At 39.1% G+C, this 18,484-nt stretch overlaps 1 protein-coding gene across 1 annotated transcript in view; it reads right to left on the bottom strand.

Annotated features, from left to right (window-relative positions):
* Positions 1-709: 709 nt before the first annotated feature.
* The window catches only part of LOC126234724 (farnesol dehydrogenase-like), a 37,188-nt gene continuing 19,413 nt past the window's right edge, over positions 710-18,484 (bottom strand). The window contains exons 3-6 of the mRNA XM_049943471.1: positions 13,856-13,985; positions 12,876-13,005; positions 8,087-8,233; positions 710-1,102 (exon numbers count right to left, since the gene is read on the bottom strand). Of these exons, the coding sequence (XP_049799428.1) occupies positions 1,064-1,102; positions 8,087-8,233; positions 12,876-13,005; positions 13,856-13,985 (446 nt within the window). The 3' untranslated portion in view covers positions 710-1,063. The remainder of the gene's footprint in view (positions 1,103-8,086; positions 8,234-12,875; positions 13,006-13,855; positions 13,986-18,484) is intronic.

Genomic DNA, 18,484 nt, shown 5'->3' with positions numbered 1-18,484 from the left:
ACATTTTTCTTTTTAGGGGTATCCTCTCCTCACTTTGTAATCAATGTTCAATTGAAAATACTGTGTGTCATGGAATTCAATTGCTAATTTGCATTTCTTGGAGGCTGAGTTATCTACTTTGTTTTCTGGAGCTACATCTGGGGGCTAGTAGGTTGCAGTCGCTATTGTGACTCATGCAGATGGTTCTGTCTGTTTTAGTCATCTGGTATAGTTATGGAGGTGGGATTGCATGTAATTGTGTGATGTTTACACATCGGAGTATATTTAAATGTTCTCATTATGTTAGCTTGAGCTATCATCTCTGTTGTGACTTACTTTGATGCCAGTCCCTGATTGCAAAATAGGCTGTTTGTTTTTGTAACTGTCTAGAGAGGGTAGTAAAGTTCAGTGTTTTTATGAAATGATAAAGTGTTACATTTTTAAATTCAGAAGTACAGCTGTAACCAATCAAGCTAGTATACCAGCCTTTATGTCCCTATTATCTACAACATTTTAAACTTTTCCTTGCTACCTTCCTTTCTTCCTTCCTTGTGATTGTTTTTTATCTAGTTACAGTAACCTATAAAAATCTAAGTATGTTCTGTCTTCATGAAGGACAGTACCAGTAGATTGCCACACAGTTCATACCATCTGTCAACCATGACAGAAATGAAGGTTTAAATGCTTTTTAACTAGTAACAATATTTTATTAAGAGAATTTATGGTATATTTACAATAGTTAGCAGTTCCTGATTTCACTGGCATTTTTGACATTGGTCCATACTAATTACTTAAATTACAAGTTGTGCTCAGGACCAATGTACTCTAGTAAATTCTATAGCACAGTGGGAACAACTAGGATATCATTTTAATTACCAAGTATCATGTACATTCCGAGACTTTCCATGGTACAGTATAACTTGTGTTTCCCTGAGGATGCCAGACAGGGATGAAGTGATAAAAAGCTTAAGGTCTTTAACATAGCCAAAACAATAAGCACAGGAAACAATTTTGTTGACCAAAGTTCCTTTACTAATGCTTCTTTTGTTACCAAGGAAATTTTCAAAAAGAGATGCTGCCTCAACTATTGTGTACCAGTAGCATTAAGGATAATATCATGAACCTGGAAAAAAAGAAGTTTACTTAAGACACTAATGCAGTTACCAGGAAATACAGGCAATAAATTCCACATTAGATCCGAGAACTTAAACTATTTACTTCAACCAAAGTATCTCCTCTACAGTAAAGAAGAAAAAATTTTCATTTCAGCCATGATAAAAAGTAAGCACCCTGAGACAGTAATAACTTGAATTTAAGTAATAAAGCAATCAGCAGCATTTTGAAAGAGACCATGATTAAAATTAACTTTGATGGCTAGGAATTCTGGGGAATTTCAAATGAAATCCTATTGCATGTCATATGCCACCCTCACCTGCAAGAACATTTTCACTAGGTCCACATTAGCATATGAGCAACATTTGCATTAGGGTTTTACAAATTTCATAGTTTTTCTTGGACAGCCAAAAGCTTTCACCTTCAGTATCCATTTCTCTGGTGTTTATGCTCAGAGCAGCTTATCCTCATTCCACACATCCTGCGTAATCACCCTCCAGATAGAATGCCATCAGTGGTCACCAAGGTGGTGGCATCTTCACTGGGGCATACACTTGCTGTCCCTCAGTGCACTCATGGAGTCTACTGTCTGCAGAAATTACACTGCAGAGGGGATGTCAATGTAATATTTGACAGTCAAAGCCAGAGGCTTAAAGATTCAAGCATTGGACTAAAAGAAAGACATGACATGGAACAGAAAATGTGTGTGCCAAAGAGACAAGAGATATGAAACTGACAGATTAAAACTGTGTGCTGGACTGAGACTAACTCTGGACCTTTGCCTTTCATGGCCAAGAGCTCTACCAACTGAGCTACCCAAGCACAACTCATGACCCGTCCTCACAGCTTCAGTTCTGCCAGTACCTCGTCTCCAGTCCCGAGTTCGAATCTCGGTCCAGCACACAGTTTTAATCTGTCAGGAAGTTTCATATTGGTGCACACTCCGCTGCATAGTGAAAATCTCATTCTGGAGACAGACTAAATCTAATAGAAAATGGGCTAGAAGGCAAAGTCAGAAGACTTTATGCAAAACAGCATATGTATTGCTTAGCATGCTCTTTCAATCATCTCCACATCTGTGTTCCAAAGTGTGAATACTGTATGACCCAATGGAGACTTCCAGATAAAATATGAGTTCACAATTATCTGACTGATCCCATGATTCTCTAACTTCCTCAGGCTGCCTCTGTTTAGCAGTTTTGTTCCATTATCCCTGTACTCTGTTTTTCAGGGACCTGAATTTACCATTGTACCATATTTGTCATCTCAATTTGCAAGTCACCCATCAGTGATCAATGCTGGTTCACACTCCTACTAGTCCTTGTCTAGAGTGCCAAACATCACAATATTGCTTTGAGATGTCCTTCAGCAGTTGCTAGCATGGAGCACGATAACTGGCTGCTGTTCTCACAGTTGCCCACAGCAGAACCTGCCATTGTTTCTCAGTGTTCCTGGGCCATTGAGAAGATGGCAGCTTACCAACAAGATTGATTGTTGGTAACAGGAAGGCCTTTGTGGGATGGTCTTAGCTCCGCAGCATAACAATGGTTAATCTTTAATGGGACACATTCAGAGCAAAGCACAACACTTAAACTGTATTTGGCCATCTTTTGTGTGTTTAAAAATTTCAATATGTTCAGGTGCAGCTTGACTGGACACTTTTCTATTGTGTCAGGTTGTAAAGTATTTTATTGCTATAATTTAAACTGTTTTACAAAACAAACACTTGTCTTTACTTTGCAGGTGTACAACACATGAGTCATGCTCTGAAGTGTGAGGAATTTATAGGCTGCAGAAACATGCATGCATCTAGTTTAGTCTTTAAAAGAAACTCCAATATGCTTGGTCTGGATATGATAGGAATAAATTACTAAACTAGTATGTCTAATCCTCCACATTGTTCGAGATACTTTAAGCAATGCCCTAGAAGGCTAATATTAAAATTTGAGATTTAACTGGATCTCTCATTCTAGCACTTTCTGAAGGAGTTACCTTTATGTGCTCTAGGCACTATTGATTGTGCAAAGTGAATACTTAAAGCTATTAATTCAAAATTTATGTTGAATTTGAATTATGACCACAAGAAGGAATGCAGTTCCTTATATATGTATTTTCCTTAGTGTATATCAAAGCCCTTTTTAAATAATGTGTGCCTCTTCCAAAGTATTTTGATTTCAGTATTCTTTAAGAATTTTTTAAGTGTTAGCTAAAAAATGAAATGATTGTGACGTTGCTGGCTGGGGAAACCCCATCCAGGGCAGTTCAGCCACTGGATGCAAGTGTTATTTCAGGTGACACCACAATGGGCAACTTGTCCATCAGTGATGAAATGATGAGGACAACACCCAGTACATGAGTGGAGAAAATCTAACCCAGCCAAGAATCTAACCCAGGCCCACAAACATTACGACTCAGCTAAGCAGGCTGATATAAATATTACATTATCAATCATGATATCTGTTGTGAAGTTTTGTAAAATTGAATTTAAAAAATTCATGGTACATGCCTCATCTCCTGTTACCTTGCCCATCTTTGATCCTAATTCGTCTCCAAATCAGAAAAATTGGTCTAAGCAATGACTTATGAGGAACAATCAGAATGAAGTATTAAAGGATTCAAATAGGAATTTATCTGCTTCCAGAAATTGACAGTTGTAATAAAGTTTTTACCAGATTTGGATGATTAGTTCTGTAAGAGCATTTGCAGTATTATGCACATGATTTTGTCTAACACTGAGTTATTAAATTTAAAGTTTTAAATGATCAAAGAGGGGTCAGTCTCATGCAGGATGAAATGAGAAAGATAAGCAGTACATTCTTTGTGCTGTATCTGATTACTGTTTGCAAGAAATAAATGAACCAAAGAAAGAATAAAAATAAGAATTTTTAAAAGAACTGATTTTTTGTATGTCACAAGCTTTTTACGTAGTACCTTTACATATTTTACTAAAAGTTGGTACAACAGCAATAATCATGTTTATTTACATTGAAGTTATTGATCAGAATTGAAGCTATTGAAGAATATTTTCAAGGGTCAGAAATATGATTTTTGATTTTTCAATCCCTTCTTGTGGTTAAAGGTTACCTGTTCTCTTTATATTGAGCTGAAACTGCAAACAACTTGTTTCCATATACAGTGGAATGAAACTGCTGGGGAAAGAAAGTTAAGCAAAAAGACAGATTAGAGACACTGTCCATGGATGCGAGACTGCTAGTTTTTGTGATTAGACTTTGGTCCTTGGTCTCTTTGTTATATTTCATATAGAAGTAGTGAATTTTATCTATAGTTCAGATCTGATTGCAGCAAGGTCATCATGGGAGTGAATCATTAACATTAGGTCCTTAGAATACAGTGATCCTAATTTGTGGTCTGAGGACAGCACAGGGACAACTGGACAAAGTTGTAAGCCTCAGAGAGCCATCACATTTGGAGGAGCTGCTCTTCACTACAAAGAATGACCAAATGTGGTAAGGCTTGCTATGGAATGGGTGGCAACTGTAGAAGTGGAGATACCTTTGATGGATGGTAGCCTATGTGGGCAGAAGTACTGATGCTCCCATCCTCCACACAGAACTTAGCATTGAGGAAGGTGGCTTGTTAGATTGAGAATGACCAAGTGAAACAAATGGAGGAGAAGCCGTATTCATAGTCATCCTTCTCACACTCCATTTGTGAATGGAATAGGAAAGTGAGTTTGTGGAATCTGTGGAACCTGGAGTACCCTCTGCCATACACTAAGGTGGCATGTAGAGTATAGCTATAGAGGTAGATTTCTTTTTTGGGCATTTCTCTGGTGGTGCACACCATATCAGTTGTTAGAGGCTTCAGCAATGATGGCAACTTATGGTGAGAACTAGTGTTAACCTAGTTTACACAACTTCTTTTGTCTTCCCTATCAGAACCAAGTCTGTAGATTCGTAGACTGATGCTTTCTACAGTACAATACTGCCATCACAGTCGTGTTTGCTGCTTGCCTCAAGCAAACCTTTTATAGGACTGCACTGCTTGACATGACCGTTGCTATCGTGCATCAAATAGAGTTGCTCAACTGATTAGGAAATAAAGCAAGGCATACCCAACAGCTGCCAGCTGCCCTTCCTTTCTCCCCTCTTGAGAAAATATTACTTTCACATAGTGAACCCTTCTCCTGCTCCAAAATGCAGACACTTATCAATTCAGTGTCAGTGGAAGAAATGCAGACCGTGTCACAGATATTGACTGGTAGCTAGTCTACAAGAGCCATTTGTAGCAGAAAGTCAGGTGATGTTTTGCTGTTCACCACTATTCTTGCAACTGAGAATGCTAGATAGATCTGGCTTTTAAACATTTCCAATATGGTTGTAGCTTCAGTTTATGTTTCTTTTAATGCTACCAGCCAGTGTCAAACTGCTGAACATGGTATGTTACAAGCCTAACAGCAAAATACTAGGTATAAATCTGTAAAACGTGCAATGGATTACATTGTAGGTAGGAGGTATCCATTCTGGAGTGGTAGCAGTACTGTGTGGTGCTTAATAAGCAGTGTATACACAGTTTTGAGTTTCATTTTTATGAAATCATTTGTTTCTTCCACCAATCATCTTTGATGAAAGAGATGAGATATACCCATCTTATCTTCAGCATTCTTCTGTAGCACCTCATTTCAAATGCTTCTATTCTCTTCTTGTCCAAACTATTAATCGTCCATGTTTCACTCCCATACATGGCTACACTCCATACAAATACTTTCAGAAACGACTTCCTGACACTTAAACCTATACTCGATATTAACAAATTTCTCTTCTTCAGAAACGCTTTTCTTGCCATTGCCAGTCTACATTTTATATCCTCTGTACTTCAACAATCAGTTATTTTACTCCCTAAATAGCAAAACTCCTATACTACTTCAAGTGTGTCGTTTCTTAATCTAATTCCCTCAGCATCACCCAACTTAATTCGACTACATTCCATTATCCTCATTTTCCTTTTGTTGATGTTCATCTTATACCCTTCTTTCAACTGCTCTTCCAAGTCCTTTGCTGTCTCTGACAGAATTACAATGTCATCGGCAAACCACAAAATTTTTTATTTCTTCTCCATGGATTTTAATACCTACCCCGAATTTTTCTTTTGTTTCCTTCATTGCTTGCTCAATATACAGATTGAATAATGTCGGGGAGAGGCTACAACCCTGTCTCACTCCTTTCCCAACCACTGCTTCCCTTTCATGCCCCTCGACTCTTATAATTGCCATCTGGTTTCTGTACAAATTGTAAATAGCCTTTTGCTCCCTGTATTTTACCCCTGCCACCTTCAGAATTTGAAAGAGTATTCCAGTCAACATTGTCAAAAGCTTTCTCTAAGTCTACAAATGCTAGAAATGTAGGTTTGTCTTTCCTTAATGTAGCTTCTAAGGTAAGTCTTAAGGTCAGTATTGCCTCACGGTTCCTATATTTCTATGGAATCCAAACTGATCTATCCTGAGGTCGGCTTCTACTAGTTTTTCCATTCGTCTGTAAAGAATCCACGTTAGTATTTTGCAGCCATGTCTTATTAAACTGATAGTTCAGTAATTTTCACATTTGTCAACACCTGCTTTCTTCGGGATTGGAATTGTTATATTCTTCTTGAAGTCTGAGGGTATTTCACCTGTTTCATACATCTTGCTCATCAGATGGTAGAGTTTGGTCAGGACTGGCTCTCCCAAGGCTGTCAGTAGTTCTAATGGAACGTTGTCTACTCCCGGGGCCTTGTTTCGACTCAGGTCTTTCAGTGCTCTGTCAAACTCTTCACGCAGTATCATATCTCCCATTTCATCTTGATCTACATCCTCTTCCATTTCCATAATATTGTCCTCAAGTACATCACCCTTGTATAGACCCTCTATATACTCCTTCCACCTTTCTGCTTTCCCTTCTTTGCTTAGAACTGGGTTTCTATCTGAGCTCTGGATATTCATACAAGTGGTTCTCTTTTCTCCAAAGGTCTCTCTAATTCCCCTGTAGGCTGTATCGATCTTACCCCTAGTGAAATAAGCCTCTACATCCTTACATTTGTCCTCTAACCATCTCTGCTTAGCCATTTTGCACTTCCTGTCGATCTCTTTTTTGAGATGTTTGTATTCCTTTTTGCCTGCTTCATTTACTGCATTTTTATATTTTCTCCTTTCATGAATTAAATTCAGTATTTCTTCTGTCACCCAAGGATTTCTACTAGCCCTCGTCTTTACCAACTTGATCCTCTGCTTCCTTCACTATTTCATCCCTCAAAGCTACCCATTCTTCTTCTACTGTATTTCTTTCCCTCATTCCTGTCAATTGTTCCCTTATGCTCTCCCTGAAACTCAGTACAACCTCTGGTTTAGTCAGTTTATCCAGGTCCCATCTCCTTAAATTCCCACCTTTTTGCAGTTTCTTTAGTTTTAATCTGCAGTTCATAACCAATAGATTGTGGTCAGAATCCACATCTGCCCCTGGAAGTGTCTTACAATTTAAAACCTGGTTCCTAAATCTGTCTTGCCATTATATAATCTGAAACCTGTCAGTATCTCCAGGCTTCTTGCATGTATACAACCTATATAAATACGCAATTCTCTCTCCATGACACTAGGGTGGCCATTATGCTCTTTCAGGCCCATGTGTTTCATATTACATCAAAACAAGTACAGGTGATATGGTTAAGAGGTGGATGAGTACAATATCACAAAGTTAGTCAAATGTCTGATGGGACAGCATTGCAGTAGACTGACAAAATGACTAATGTGTCTAAACATAACACAGCACTGCTATTGGAGATTAACATTTCAAATGTTTATTGCATACAAATTTTTTTTATCACCATAGATCATTCACAATCCACAGCTTTAAGTTAATCATAGTTAATGTTTCTTGTGCTCATATTTATTGAGCAATATGCTAAGGCACCAAGAACATTGACTTTATTAAAATTAAAAGTTTGTGACAGATAGGTTAGTACAGTGATAGAAAGCTACAAGTAACATATTGCTAGCATTTACCTGTACACGTGGATGTTGAGACAACATGTAAACTACAGCATTTGCAACATCCTCTGCTTCAAGGCAAGGTGCTATGTCGAAGATGTCTTGTGTTATTTTCTTGGAATGAGAGAAAATTTCTGTCTTCACCAGCCCAGGAGAAACTGCCTGCAAATTAAATAGATTTGGCTATTTTACTCCACTAATGAAAGACAAAAAATTTAATTATTTTTAATCTGTAGCATTGTCAGCAAAACAATCTACATTTTCAAGTTTTCAGTCTAGTAGAGATATTTTTACCATGTTTTTCTGCATTTATCTTCAGTCTTCAAGTGAAGAAGGTTGCTCATTGTATTCTTCAAAAACTATAAAGGCTTTCTCTGAAAATTACCTAGAAGGAGCAGTGTTTGGCACTCTACGTATATTTTTTCCATCATGGGGAGAAGTGTTGGCAATGAACACATCTGAACTTTTTGAAGATAATCAAGTAGTGACCAGTCAGGGATACTGAACCAGTTGAAGCAGGAATGGGCACTAAGCTACACAGGGCTGGGAAAGCCAACAGGAAAAACATTTAATAGTTTTGCTAACATCAAGGTTATCATTTCTCAGAAATGTACTAGTACCATGTGATTCAGGTAGTGAACATGTAGAGGACCTATAAGTTTAAACAAATAGCTGACCAGTCACTAGAAGATTTTGTACCTAGCAGAATTAGAGATGGGTAGCTGTTCCCCTTGAGGACAAACACCAGAAAGCTTCAAGTAACAGTACCTACTGCATAATAGTTACAACAAAAAAAAGCTTGAACTCACACAATTTAAACATTCTGCTGTTAGCCAAGCAATGTGTGAAGCCTTAAAAACTGCTAGAGCAAAATATCTTTACCTGTACAAAATCCCAAGAAACGTTATTTTCATATTAAAGTCAGAAGCAGAAAAACCACTGTCTAGTTTTGTGGGAATGAGAAGCACAAAAAAGGAGCAAAAACAAGAGACATTGAATTTGGTCTTCAAATATTCTTTCACAAATGGAAGTCTAAGAATGTTGCGACTATTTAATGCCCATGAAACTACTTAGACAAGTGATCATAATCAGCACTATTAACACAGGAAAATCATTAACATAAGCAAAGTTGAATAAATCCCAGAATCCAGTGGAGATTCTGCCCATTTCCATTCACACTGAGTTAGCACCACTGTTAACCATAATCCACCTCAGAACCTTTGACCAGAGAGATGATCTAAGATAACAGGAAACTGGGACACAAACATCTACAAAAAGTGAAGTCTGACTTATATAACTACCATTAGGTACTATATTTATGGTAGCCTTAGAATATATCCTAAGTCAAACATTATAATCTACTTTTAACAAAATAACCTTTTCCTGAGTAGCCAGAGGTATCCTTTGACTACAGGACTACTGGAACCATTCATGTCAATGCTTATGTGGAACAGTGTGTGGACATATGGAGTGGAACAGCCACATAGGCTGTACTACTGTTAAAGCAAATGGCAGGCTACAACTCAGCAATAAGACATTGAGAAACTGCAGCTTCTATGGCCTGTACTAGGTTACTTCTGAAGTGTGTGTGCAAGCTACTGTATGTCATGTCTAACAGATGACAGCAAGGATGTACAGGAAAGGGTAGCAGATGTGGTCTCTGACTGGAGAGGAGGTAACAAATTTTAAATGTCAGCCACTGGTAGAAACCTGCCAGACTTATGAAAGAACCTGCTTAAACACTTTAAGAAACTGACTCCCAGCACATGTGCAGCTGTGCATTGAAGAGATGGTGCAGGGGTCATGCTTTTGTAACATGCTGCTGGTGCTACAAATATGCATGGGGGGTCTGCAGAAATTTTTGTAAGAGGGGGCAAGATTCTGAAACTGCCACTTTCAATATAACTAATTCATTTACTGTGAAAACTTTTCCTTCTTCAAGAACTATGTTCAAATGATTGATAGGTGTCCCCTTTATGCTAGGAATCTAAGTCAAGGCATTTGTTTGGTACCTTTCTGTAGCTCAGTATGAATTGAACAAAATGAATACAACAAGAAACAACTTGTTGCTTTCTAGGGAATTACCAATAAAATTGGGTGTACCACAGGGCTCAATCTTAGGTCCACTACTCTTCCAGTCCAGAAACTTTGCGGTCCACAGCAGAAAGTTCTATGAAAAGACTGAGTGGTTCACAAAAAAACAAACTCCTAAATACTGAAAAAAGTGTGTCAATTTTCATTTAATTCCTCCAGCTAATCAAATGTCTATTCAAGCCCAATTAAAAAATGATCCCCTAGAAAATGTAAATGTCACAAAATTCTTGGGTCTTTGGGTTCAGCAAGACAAAGTGGGACACACACATAAATAACTTGTGTAGAAAACTATCATCTGTGCGCTATGGCCTAAGAATTTTAAAGGCTAGAACAAACAAAACAACAGTACTGCAGGCATACTATGCACAGTTCCACTCAGACATGGGATCATTTTCTGGGGATGCTCAACTCACAGTGTAAAGGTTTTTTGAATGCAAAAAGAGCTTTAAGAATAATTTGTGGCCTTAAAAAGATGGAGGCCTGTAAATCCCATTTTACTGAGCTTTGTGTCCTAAACGTTCCAAGCTTATTCATTTATGACACTTTTTCACTAGGGACTACCTCCTGAAAACAGGCAAACTGCTACAGAACAAAAGTGTACACAACTATAGTACCAGAAGGGAATCAAATATACATCAAAAGTATCACAGAACGACCACCTATCAGAGGAGCATAATTAACATTGGTGTAATAATACACAATAAGATACCAGAGGAAATAAAAAGTACTACTCATCCAACATTTAAAGCTAAACTAAAGGCATTTCTAATAGAGCACTGTTTCTATTTTGTCAGAGAATTTCTGAATAAGTAACAAAATCAATTGTAGTAGGTACCTAATTTTAATTGCTAATACTAAGTATTATTGTAACTTATCTTTGACCTGTCCAATATCAATTGTACAATTTGTGCTATACGATAAAACTGTACCAATAAAAAATCACATCAAATCAGATCAAAGGAAGTGATCAAGACCCTGAGGACACCATTTCGGTACAAATCTGTAAAGTTTTGTGACTATTTTGACAACAGAAGAGTGTTAAAATTGTCATCGTACCAAGTAATCTGCAAAGTTTCCCAGGGGCATTGTGACAACCAAAAAACCAAAGACATATCATCATTACTAAAGTTACTGTTCCTATCATGCTATGCTGTGTTAAATCTGCAGTTTGGTACAATTGCAGACAATCACTGCTATAAATTCGTGAGAATTTTGCAATGAATGTAAGAACTGTGACCAGGTTCCAAGGTAGTGCAAGTGCCTCTCTTGCCACATTGTGCACACCTATGCACATGTGCTTAATGTGTTTGGCATGTGACAACACCACTTCAGTACACACAGGTACTGTATTGTTATGGCATCAGTGTTGACAGTGACAAAGCACAAAATATTAGTGGGCCAAAGTCTACCAACTTCTGCCTATCAAGAATTGGGGAGTTCTGGATCAGGACATCATGAAGAAACATTATCTATCCTGTACGTCTCTTACAAATACAATTAGACAAAAACAGCTCTTCAATAAATGTACCAACAACCATTCTTCGCACACTACCTGTGAATGGGGTGGGAAGACACCTTTATACAGGACAATAGGAAAGTTCTCTCCCTCCCCTTTTGTAATAATTCAGACTAAACACATAACGGAACAGAATGAGCCCTCATCTTTTTATCAGAGCTATGCGTGAAATTAACACTGAAGATACCGGCATAACGATGTACCCAACATACTTCTGGGTCGGTGTAGTAAAGGGGCAGACTAGATTGTGAGGCAATTTTATAAACAGAGATGGAGGCCTTACATGAAGTATGGTATCCGATGCCAATTGGTTTGCCTCTTGTCAGAAATTACAATCTAATATGGACAAAGCTTCACAAATGGGTTTTCAACACTAACTACTTTAGGCAACAAGATACAGTCCAGCCAATCAATTCACAGTTTAAATTATCAACAGCAGGCAACTGACATATGCACTATGCAGTGAAAGTTGTTTGGAAACTCTAAAGATTAGGAAAATAACGTGTTCAGCTGAAAAGTCTCAAATCTGCACAAATCATTATAAGAGAAAGTGCCAACAATTGTACGAGGATAATTGAAAGTATTGATTAACCCATTGTTATGCATATTTTTATTTTTTAGACACTTTACAGAATTCTGTCAATTTTCAGTACAATTTTCACTTTGCTGCTCACATTCCCTCTCTTCCCCCTCCAATTTTGTAAATTGTGAACTCCTTGTGGTAGAAATCCATTCTGGCTGCAGGAAGAGAACTGCCACATCTCAGAACTGAAGACTTTAGACACCAATTCAGCAAGGAGAATGTCTATAGGACTCGTCTGGAAGGCATCAATGGCTAGACAAACTCCACAGTGATGACCTGGGTATAACACTTTCCAAGCTGAAGACCCCACTGTGCCATAAACCTGGCAATTCTAGAGCAGTCTGGATGAGACCAGGGCCCAGTAAATATGGAGAAGAGTAGCATGAATTGCACCCAAAGAAGCATGGGCTAGGAAGCGGAAGTGTTAAGCTTTCACATGCAACTTGCCTACTCAACTATTATCAGTAAGCAAAGTCAGCTTTTTATCAAAAAACGGTACACTCAACTGGTGCTACCACCCGAATATGAAAACAAGAATAAGCACTTCGCACAGAACGTAAACAACCAAGAGTAACTGCAAGGAGCCGTAGCAGCCGGTGCAGCAAGCTTACCCCAACGCGTATCTTGCTGCCCCTGTCTACCAGATCTTTGCGTAAGCCTTCCAGCAGCGTATTCACGGCGTGTTTGCTTGCGTAATACATCGCCAGGTCGCTGTTGTACGGCGGAGAGTGAGCAGCCAAGCTGAAAAAGCCGAAAGATGTGTAAGTAGGTTGGCCAAAATAGGCTGCACGTATTGTCGCATTGTTACAAGTGGGTACACAGTTCTATCTTATCAACAAATTTAGTCTTTTCCTCGCGCAGCCCCCGGAAGACTTCATTCTAGAGCTTTTATATCAACTAAAATTTTAGATACGATGGCAGCATAAAAACATGGCGGAATGAACATTTGACACACACACATGGCGGAATGAACATTTGACACACACACACACACACACACACACACACACACACACACACACACACACACATCTGGAAGTGCGGAAATTTTTAAATCGAAGGATTACTGAAGGTTAGATCATTCACACTGGACCGAATGATTCAGTCTTACGTTTCTGGCCTCCTAGATCACCGGACCTATTTCTTGTGGGGGTTTATGAAAGGGTGCCTCCGTTACTAACAAGGACATAGGTATCAGCAGCTGTGGAAACTAACTCAAGACATGCTCGCTGCAGTGTGGGAACAATTTGAATACAGCACTGACTATATGCCGTGCATCTCAAGGGGGCATATTTGACACCAATGGAAAGGTATGAAAAGTTTCCCATTCATAAAAAAATTCAATGTCTATGTTTATTAGTTTCAGAAATACAGACTTGCCAAATCGGATGATTCTTTCTGATACTCCCTGTATTGTGAGTACTGAAGTCTGATGTGTACCTTATTTTTATTAAACGTATGGAAAATGCTACGAACTTTCGTTTGTTCTTTAATTACACCACCAATGTGAGTATTCCGTGTAACGTATCGACTTCAGAGCTGTGATTTGCCGCACGATTTTCTAATACAAAATGCGTGATGAAGCGCCTACCTGCTGATGTGGATGATGAAGCCGTCGTCGACACCTCTGGCCAACATGTCCTGCACTGCTTCTCTGGTGCAGATGCTCAGCCCTAGCACATTCACGTCCAGGACGCGTCTCCACAAATCCGTAGGTGCAGCTGCAAAAAATAGAAGGGTTTTACGCTGAAGGAAGCCGTGACAAATGTATCGACTAATGACGATTTCCAGTATAGTGAAAGCAATTAAGGGGGAACGACAGGGTGACTGATGAAAATATTGATCTAATTCAGGATTTTTTTCCTCTGTACTGGAATGTAGTAGACAAATGGGGTTTGCTGCAATGGACAAAGCATACATTGAAGTTATTGGCATTTTTATTGGAAAATATTTGTGTCTTTACTGTGTAATCGGGGCAGCTCTGAAAGGAGGTAGATCGACGGTTGTCGCTGTAACTAAAGTTGTGGTTATCCGAAACATGAAATTAACATATCACCCTCATACTTACAGAGTTTAGTTTATCGTAGGGATTTCCAAAAATTGTAGTCAATTATAAATATCTGAAAAAAATAGCAATTTTTTGGACCATCTTTTCCTGCCGAAAAATAATTTAAGAAAATTCAATTTGGTTCAAGGGAGACAATCATTAAACAGAATGAAAATTTTAGCGAGGGCGACGACAACCATGCCGAAAAACGGTTCTGAGAAAAACGCGTTTAAATTTTAAAAGGTATTTATCATACAGAAAGAGGGACAAAGTTTGAAACTTACGGGACGTCATCAATGCCTGGTCCATAATTACTATCCCCCAGCTAGTGGATGGCCGCTTTATGCTACTTTGGCTTGGTAAGCCCTCCTTTTCGTCCTCTAAGCCCTTTTCGCCGCTGGCGTCTACCTTCATAGAATCGGAGATTTCATCGCCGATTTTGCTATGAAAGGCATTTGCATGTACATTACTGTAGTATAGCATACACTGAGTAGACGTAAGGCCAAATTTGAAGCAATGTTGACAATTTCGCTTCGGCTGGATGTTATTTTTGGAGCGTATCTCCGAATGAGACTATTAAAACTTTTGTTCACATTTCGAATAAAATCGCGCAAACAACGCTCGAGCAAATTGGGTTTTCTCAGATCAGTATTAATGGGGGTGAGAGCATCGATAACGACTTGTGACAATGGCGTCTTGTGTTTGTAACTTTCCAGTTCATCGTATGCTTCAGATTCAAACGCTCACAGAATCTTTACTTTCTGGAGTTCGCGCATAAAATTTGGGGAATAATTTTTCAATTTATATACATTCTACTTCTGTAATAAAATCTATAGTTTTTGCGACAGTCACTCTGTCGTTTCCCCTTAAGCGATCGCAAGCACTGACGCGTTTTTACTAGCCTGTTAATTTAAGCGATTTTACTGGACTCCACAAGATACGGGCGGTTCTAACACACTGCAAGCTACGTCTAAACTAACGCAGACATTTATAGACAGTAGAAACTTAATAAAGACATCAAATTAGCACACTTACGATAGAAATCAGAGTGCATGAAAGGAAAATTGAAAAATCTGTAGTCGGTACCATACCAACAGCTGTGTTCCACAGCATTTAGCCTAGGAGAAATGAAAACTACAAAACAAATATCAAATATTTACGTTACGATAAGTGACAGTGGTACCCCTAACCTATGACCAGCTGAGGAAACAAATTTTGGCCGGAGAAACGAGTAACAGTCCTCTTAAGCTAACGTAAAAGACGAAACCTTATGTGGAGCGATTACATTTTTTAAACGAATTATCACTGTAGTAGCTATACGCATTGCAGGCGCCACCCATTGGTGGAAGGGCAGCGACTGTACTTAAGGCATTCGATTTATGAAGCATGCCTAAGAAAGTGTCCTCCCTGAATATGGTCTTTAAATCTATAGGCCATACACGAGAAAAATCAAACAGCTGCGAAGAAACAGACTCGTTGGAATAAAATGGCAGAAGAAAGTCCTATGGATATTTGTGCGCAGTCGAGCCGACGAAAATAAATTAACTTCATGTACACAACAACTTTGTACTCAGCACTTAGTGGTCTCGTGCCGTTCGAATTTAAGAACATACTATCACAAAATTCGCTGTTTTCGAATATTTATCACGAATGGAAATTCATACAAAGATGATAATCTATAACGGCTCTCATTCTCAGCAGTTGTGAGGTTGGGCAACTCATTTCAGATGGGCTGCCCATCTCAACAAATCCACGCGATGGCTGATACAAAATTGTAGCCACAGTAAAGAGTCGAATGTAACTTTTGACGTTAGGAGGTTAAGGAAATTTAATTTCTAGCTCGTGGGCGCAACAAGATACAACCTAGCAGAAAACCCAAAGAAATTTTGGTCATATGTAAAGTGGCAAGATGCAATCACTAGCTTTACTGTACGATAACAATGGCCATGTAATTGATGACAGTGCCACTAAATCAGTTACTAAACGCGGTTTTCCGAAATTCCTTGAGCAAAGACTAAGAAGTAAGTATTCCCGGATTAGAATCAAGAACAGCTGCCAATATGATTAGCGAAGCAGCTTAAACCACTTAATGAAGGCAAGACCTCTGGTGCAAATTGCGAACCAGTCAGTGTTCCTTTTAGAGTAGCGCCACACTTAGCAATCATATACAACCCATAGCTCACCGAAACATCTGTACCTAAAGGCTGGAAAGCTGCCCATGTCACACTAATACTCAATAAAGGAAATAAGAGTAATCCGCTGAATTCTAGACCCATATCACTGACTATCTCCCGTAGGATTTTGGAACATATACTGTGCTCTAACATTATCAATCATCCCTAAGAAAACGATTGGCAAATAACCAAAACAGTCAAGAAATATTGTCCTTGTAAAACACAATTAACTCTTCATCCTCACGAAGTAATGGGTTTGTCAACAGGGAATGCCAAATTTATTCTATATTTTTAGATTTTCAATTGGTGTTTGACACCTTTTCTCGTAAGCGACTTCTTGTCAAATTGCGTTCCTATGGAGTATCGTATTAGGTATGTGACGGGATTCGTGATTTGCTGTCAGATGGCTCACAGTAATAACTAACGGAAAGTCATCGAGTAAAACAGAAGTACGAGTAATACCTGGCGTTTCCCAAGGAAGTTTTATAGGCACTCTGTAGTTCCTGATCTACATTACCGATTTAGGAGACAATCTGAGCAGCCCTATTAGACTGCAGATGGTGCTGTCGTTTATAGTCTAGTAAAGTCATCAGATGATCAAAACCAATTGTGAAAGTGGCAGTTGACTAAATGAAAAATGTGACGTTAGCGAGACCATCAAGACTATCTCGTGCATATTCAATACCTTGGCATGTTATTTATTTGAAGATTGAAATCGTTAATCATTTGAACTAAACATGAAACCAGTCAAGAACATCCCTATAACATGTAGGATTTCTGTCACGGTCGATACTGATTAAGTTTCTATAGTTTATGTACCGCCAAAATTAATTATCAAAGGGAATGCACCTGCTGACTATAGTAGTCTCAATAGCGACAAAATTCGTAGAAGCGCCAGAACAGACAACTGTACAAAACTATGCAAATCAACTTAAAGGGCAGATATGACAGATCCCACACGCTTGTTACAATTCGTCGTGGTTTTCGTTATCTGCCGCGGTTTCATATCTTTTCTTTGCCTGTCTGTGGGTTAAGCCCTGACACTGCCGAGCAGCACTTCCTCCTGCAGTTTGCACTGTCCGTTGACATTTGTCCTTAACAATATGATTACAATGTTTGGTTTGTTGGGCGACAAATTGCGCGGTCCTCTGTGCCTGTACAAAGCCAAAATTTTTACGAAGTCCAATTTTTTCAGTCCAATCTATCCACTGTTTGTTGGTTTGAGGTATAAAGGGGCCGAAGTACAGGGTCATCAGTCCCCTTACTCCTGACGCAAGCAAGGCTCAAGGTAAAAAACACCCAAGGTACATTTGAGAAAGTAAAAGGGAAAGGAATTGGGAACCACACCTAAAAACGAATGGAACGAATGGAACAAAAAACGGGGAAAACACACAACTAAAAGCAGAATGTATTAAAACCATAGAGCAGATGGTCTGGGCTGGCTGATCACAATAATAAAGAGGATGAGCCAGCCACTCTGCAACACAATGTCCACCCCAAAAAACAAGGCGAGATGAACACATGTAGGGAGAAAGACGGCCACCAAGACAAACAAATGCAAAGAAAGTGCGACAGAGTTAAAATAGAGGGAGGGTGGCGGCCCCAGAAGGCTAAATGCCCACCCTTAGATGGTACTATAAAAACCCCCTCACGAATAAAACGTACAACTAAATCTGCTGTTGAGGTACTGTCACCCAACACCGAAGGTAGGGTGCTGGGAAGGTTAAAAGTCCGCCGCAGAGGGGCTAGAATTGGGTAGTCCAGCAAGATGTGGACAACAATCATGTGAGCCGGAATAAGGTGGGTCCTCGCGACGGAGGAGGTAGCCATGTGTGAGCCGCATATGGCCAATGCGGAGCCAGCAGAACCACAGAATCCGTGCGAGAGGCCTGCATGGAGGTCTTCCACACATTTGCAGTCTCCTTAATGACACAGTTTGTTGTGCTTACTGAGACTATGCCAATCCGTTTCCCAAAGCTGAAAAACCTTGCGGCGTAAT

The sequence above is a fragment of the Schistocerca nitens genome, chromosome 2, assembly GCF_023898315.1.
Source record: "Schistocerca nitens isolate TAMUIC-IGC-003100 chromosome 2, iqSchNite1.1, whole genome shotgun sequence".
Lineage (NCBI taxonomy): Eukaryota > Metazoa > Arthropoda > Insecta > Orthoptera > Acrididae > Schistocerca > Schistocerca nitens.
The sequence above is the reverse complement of the archived record's forward strand: the minus strand, read 5'-3'. Positions and strand labels throughout refer to the sequence as shown.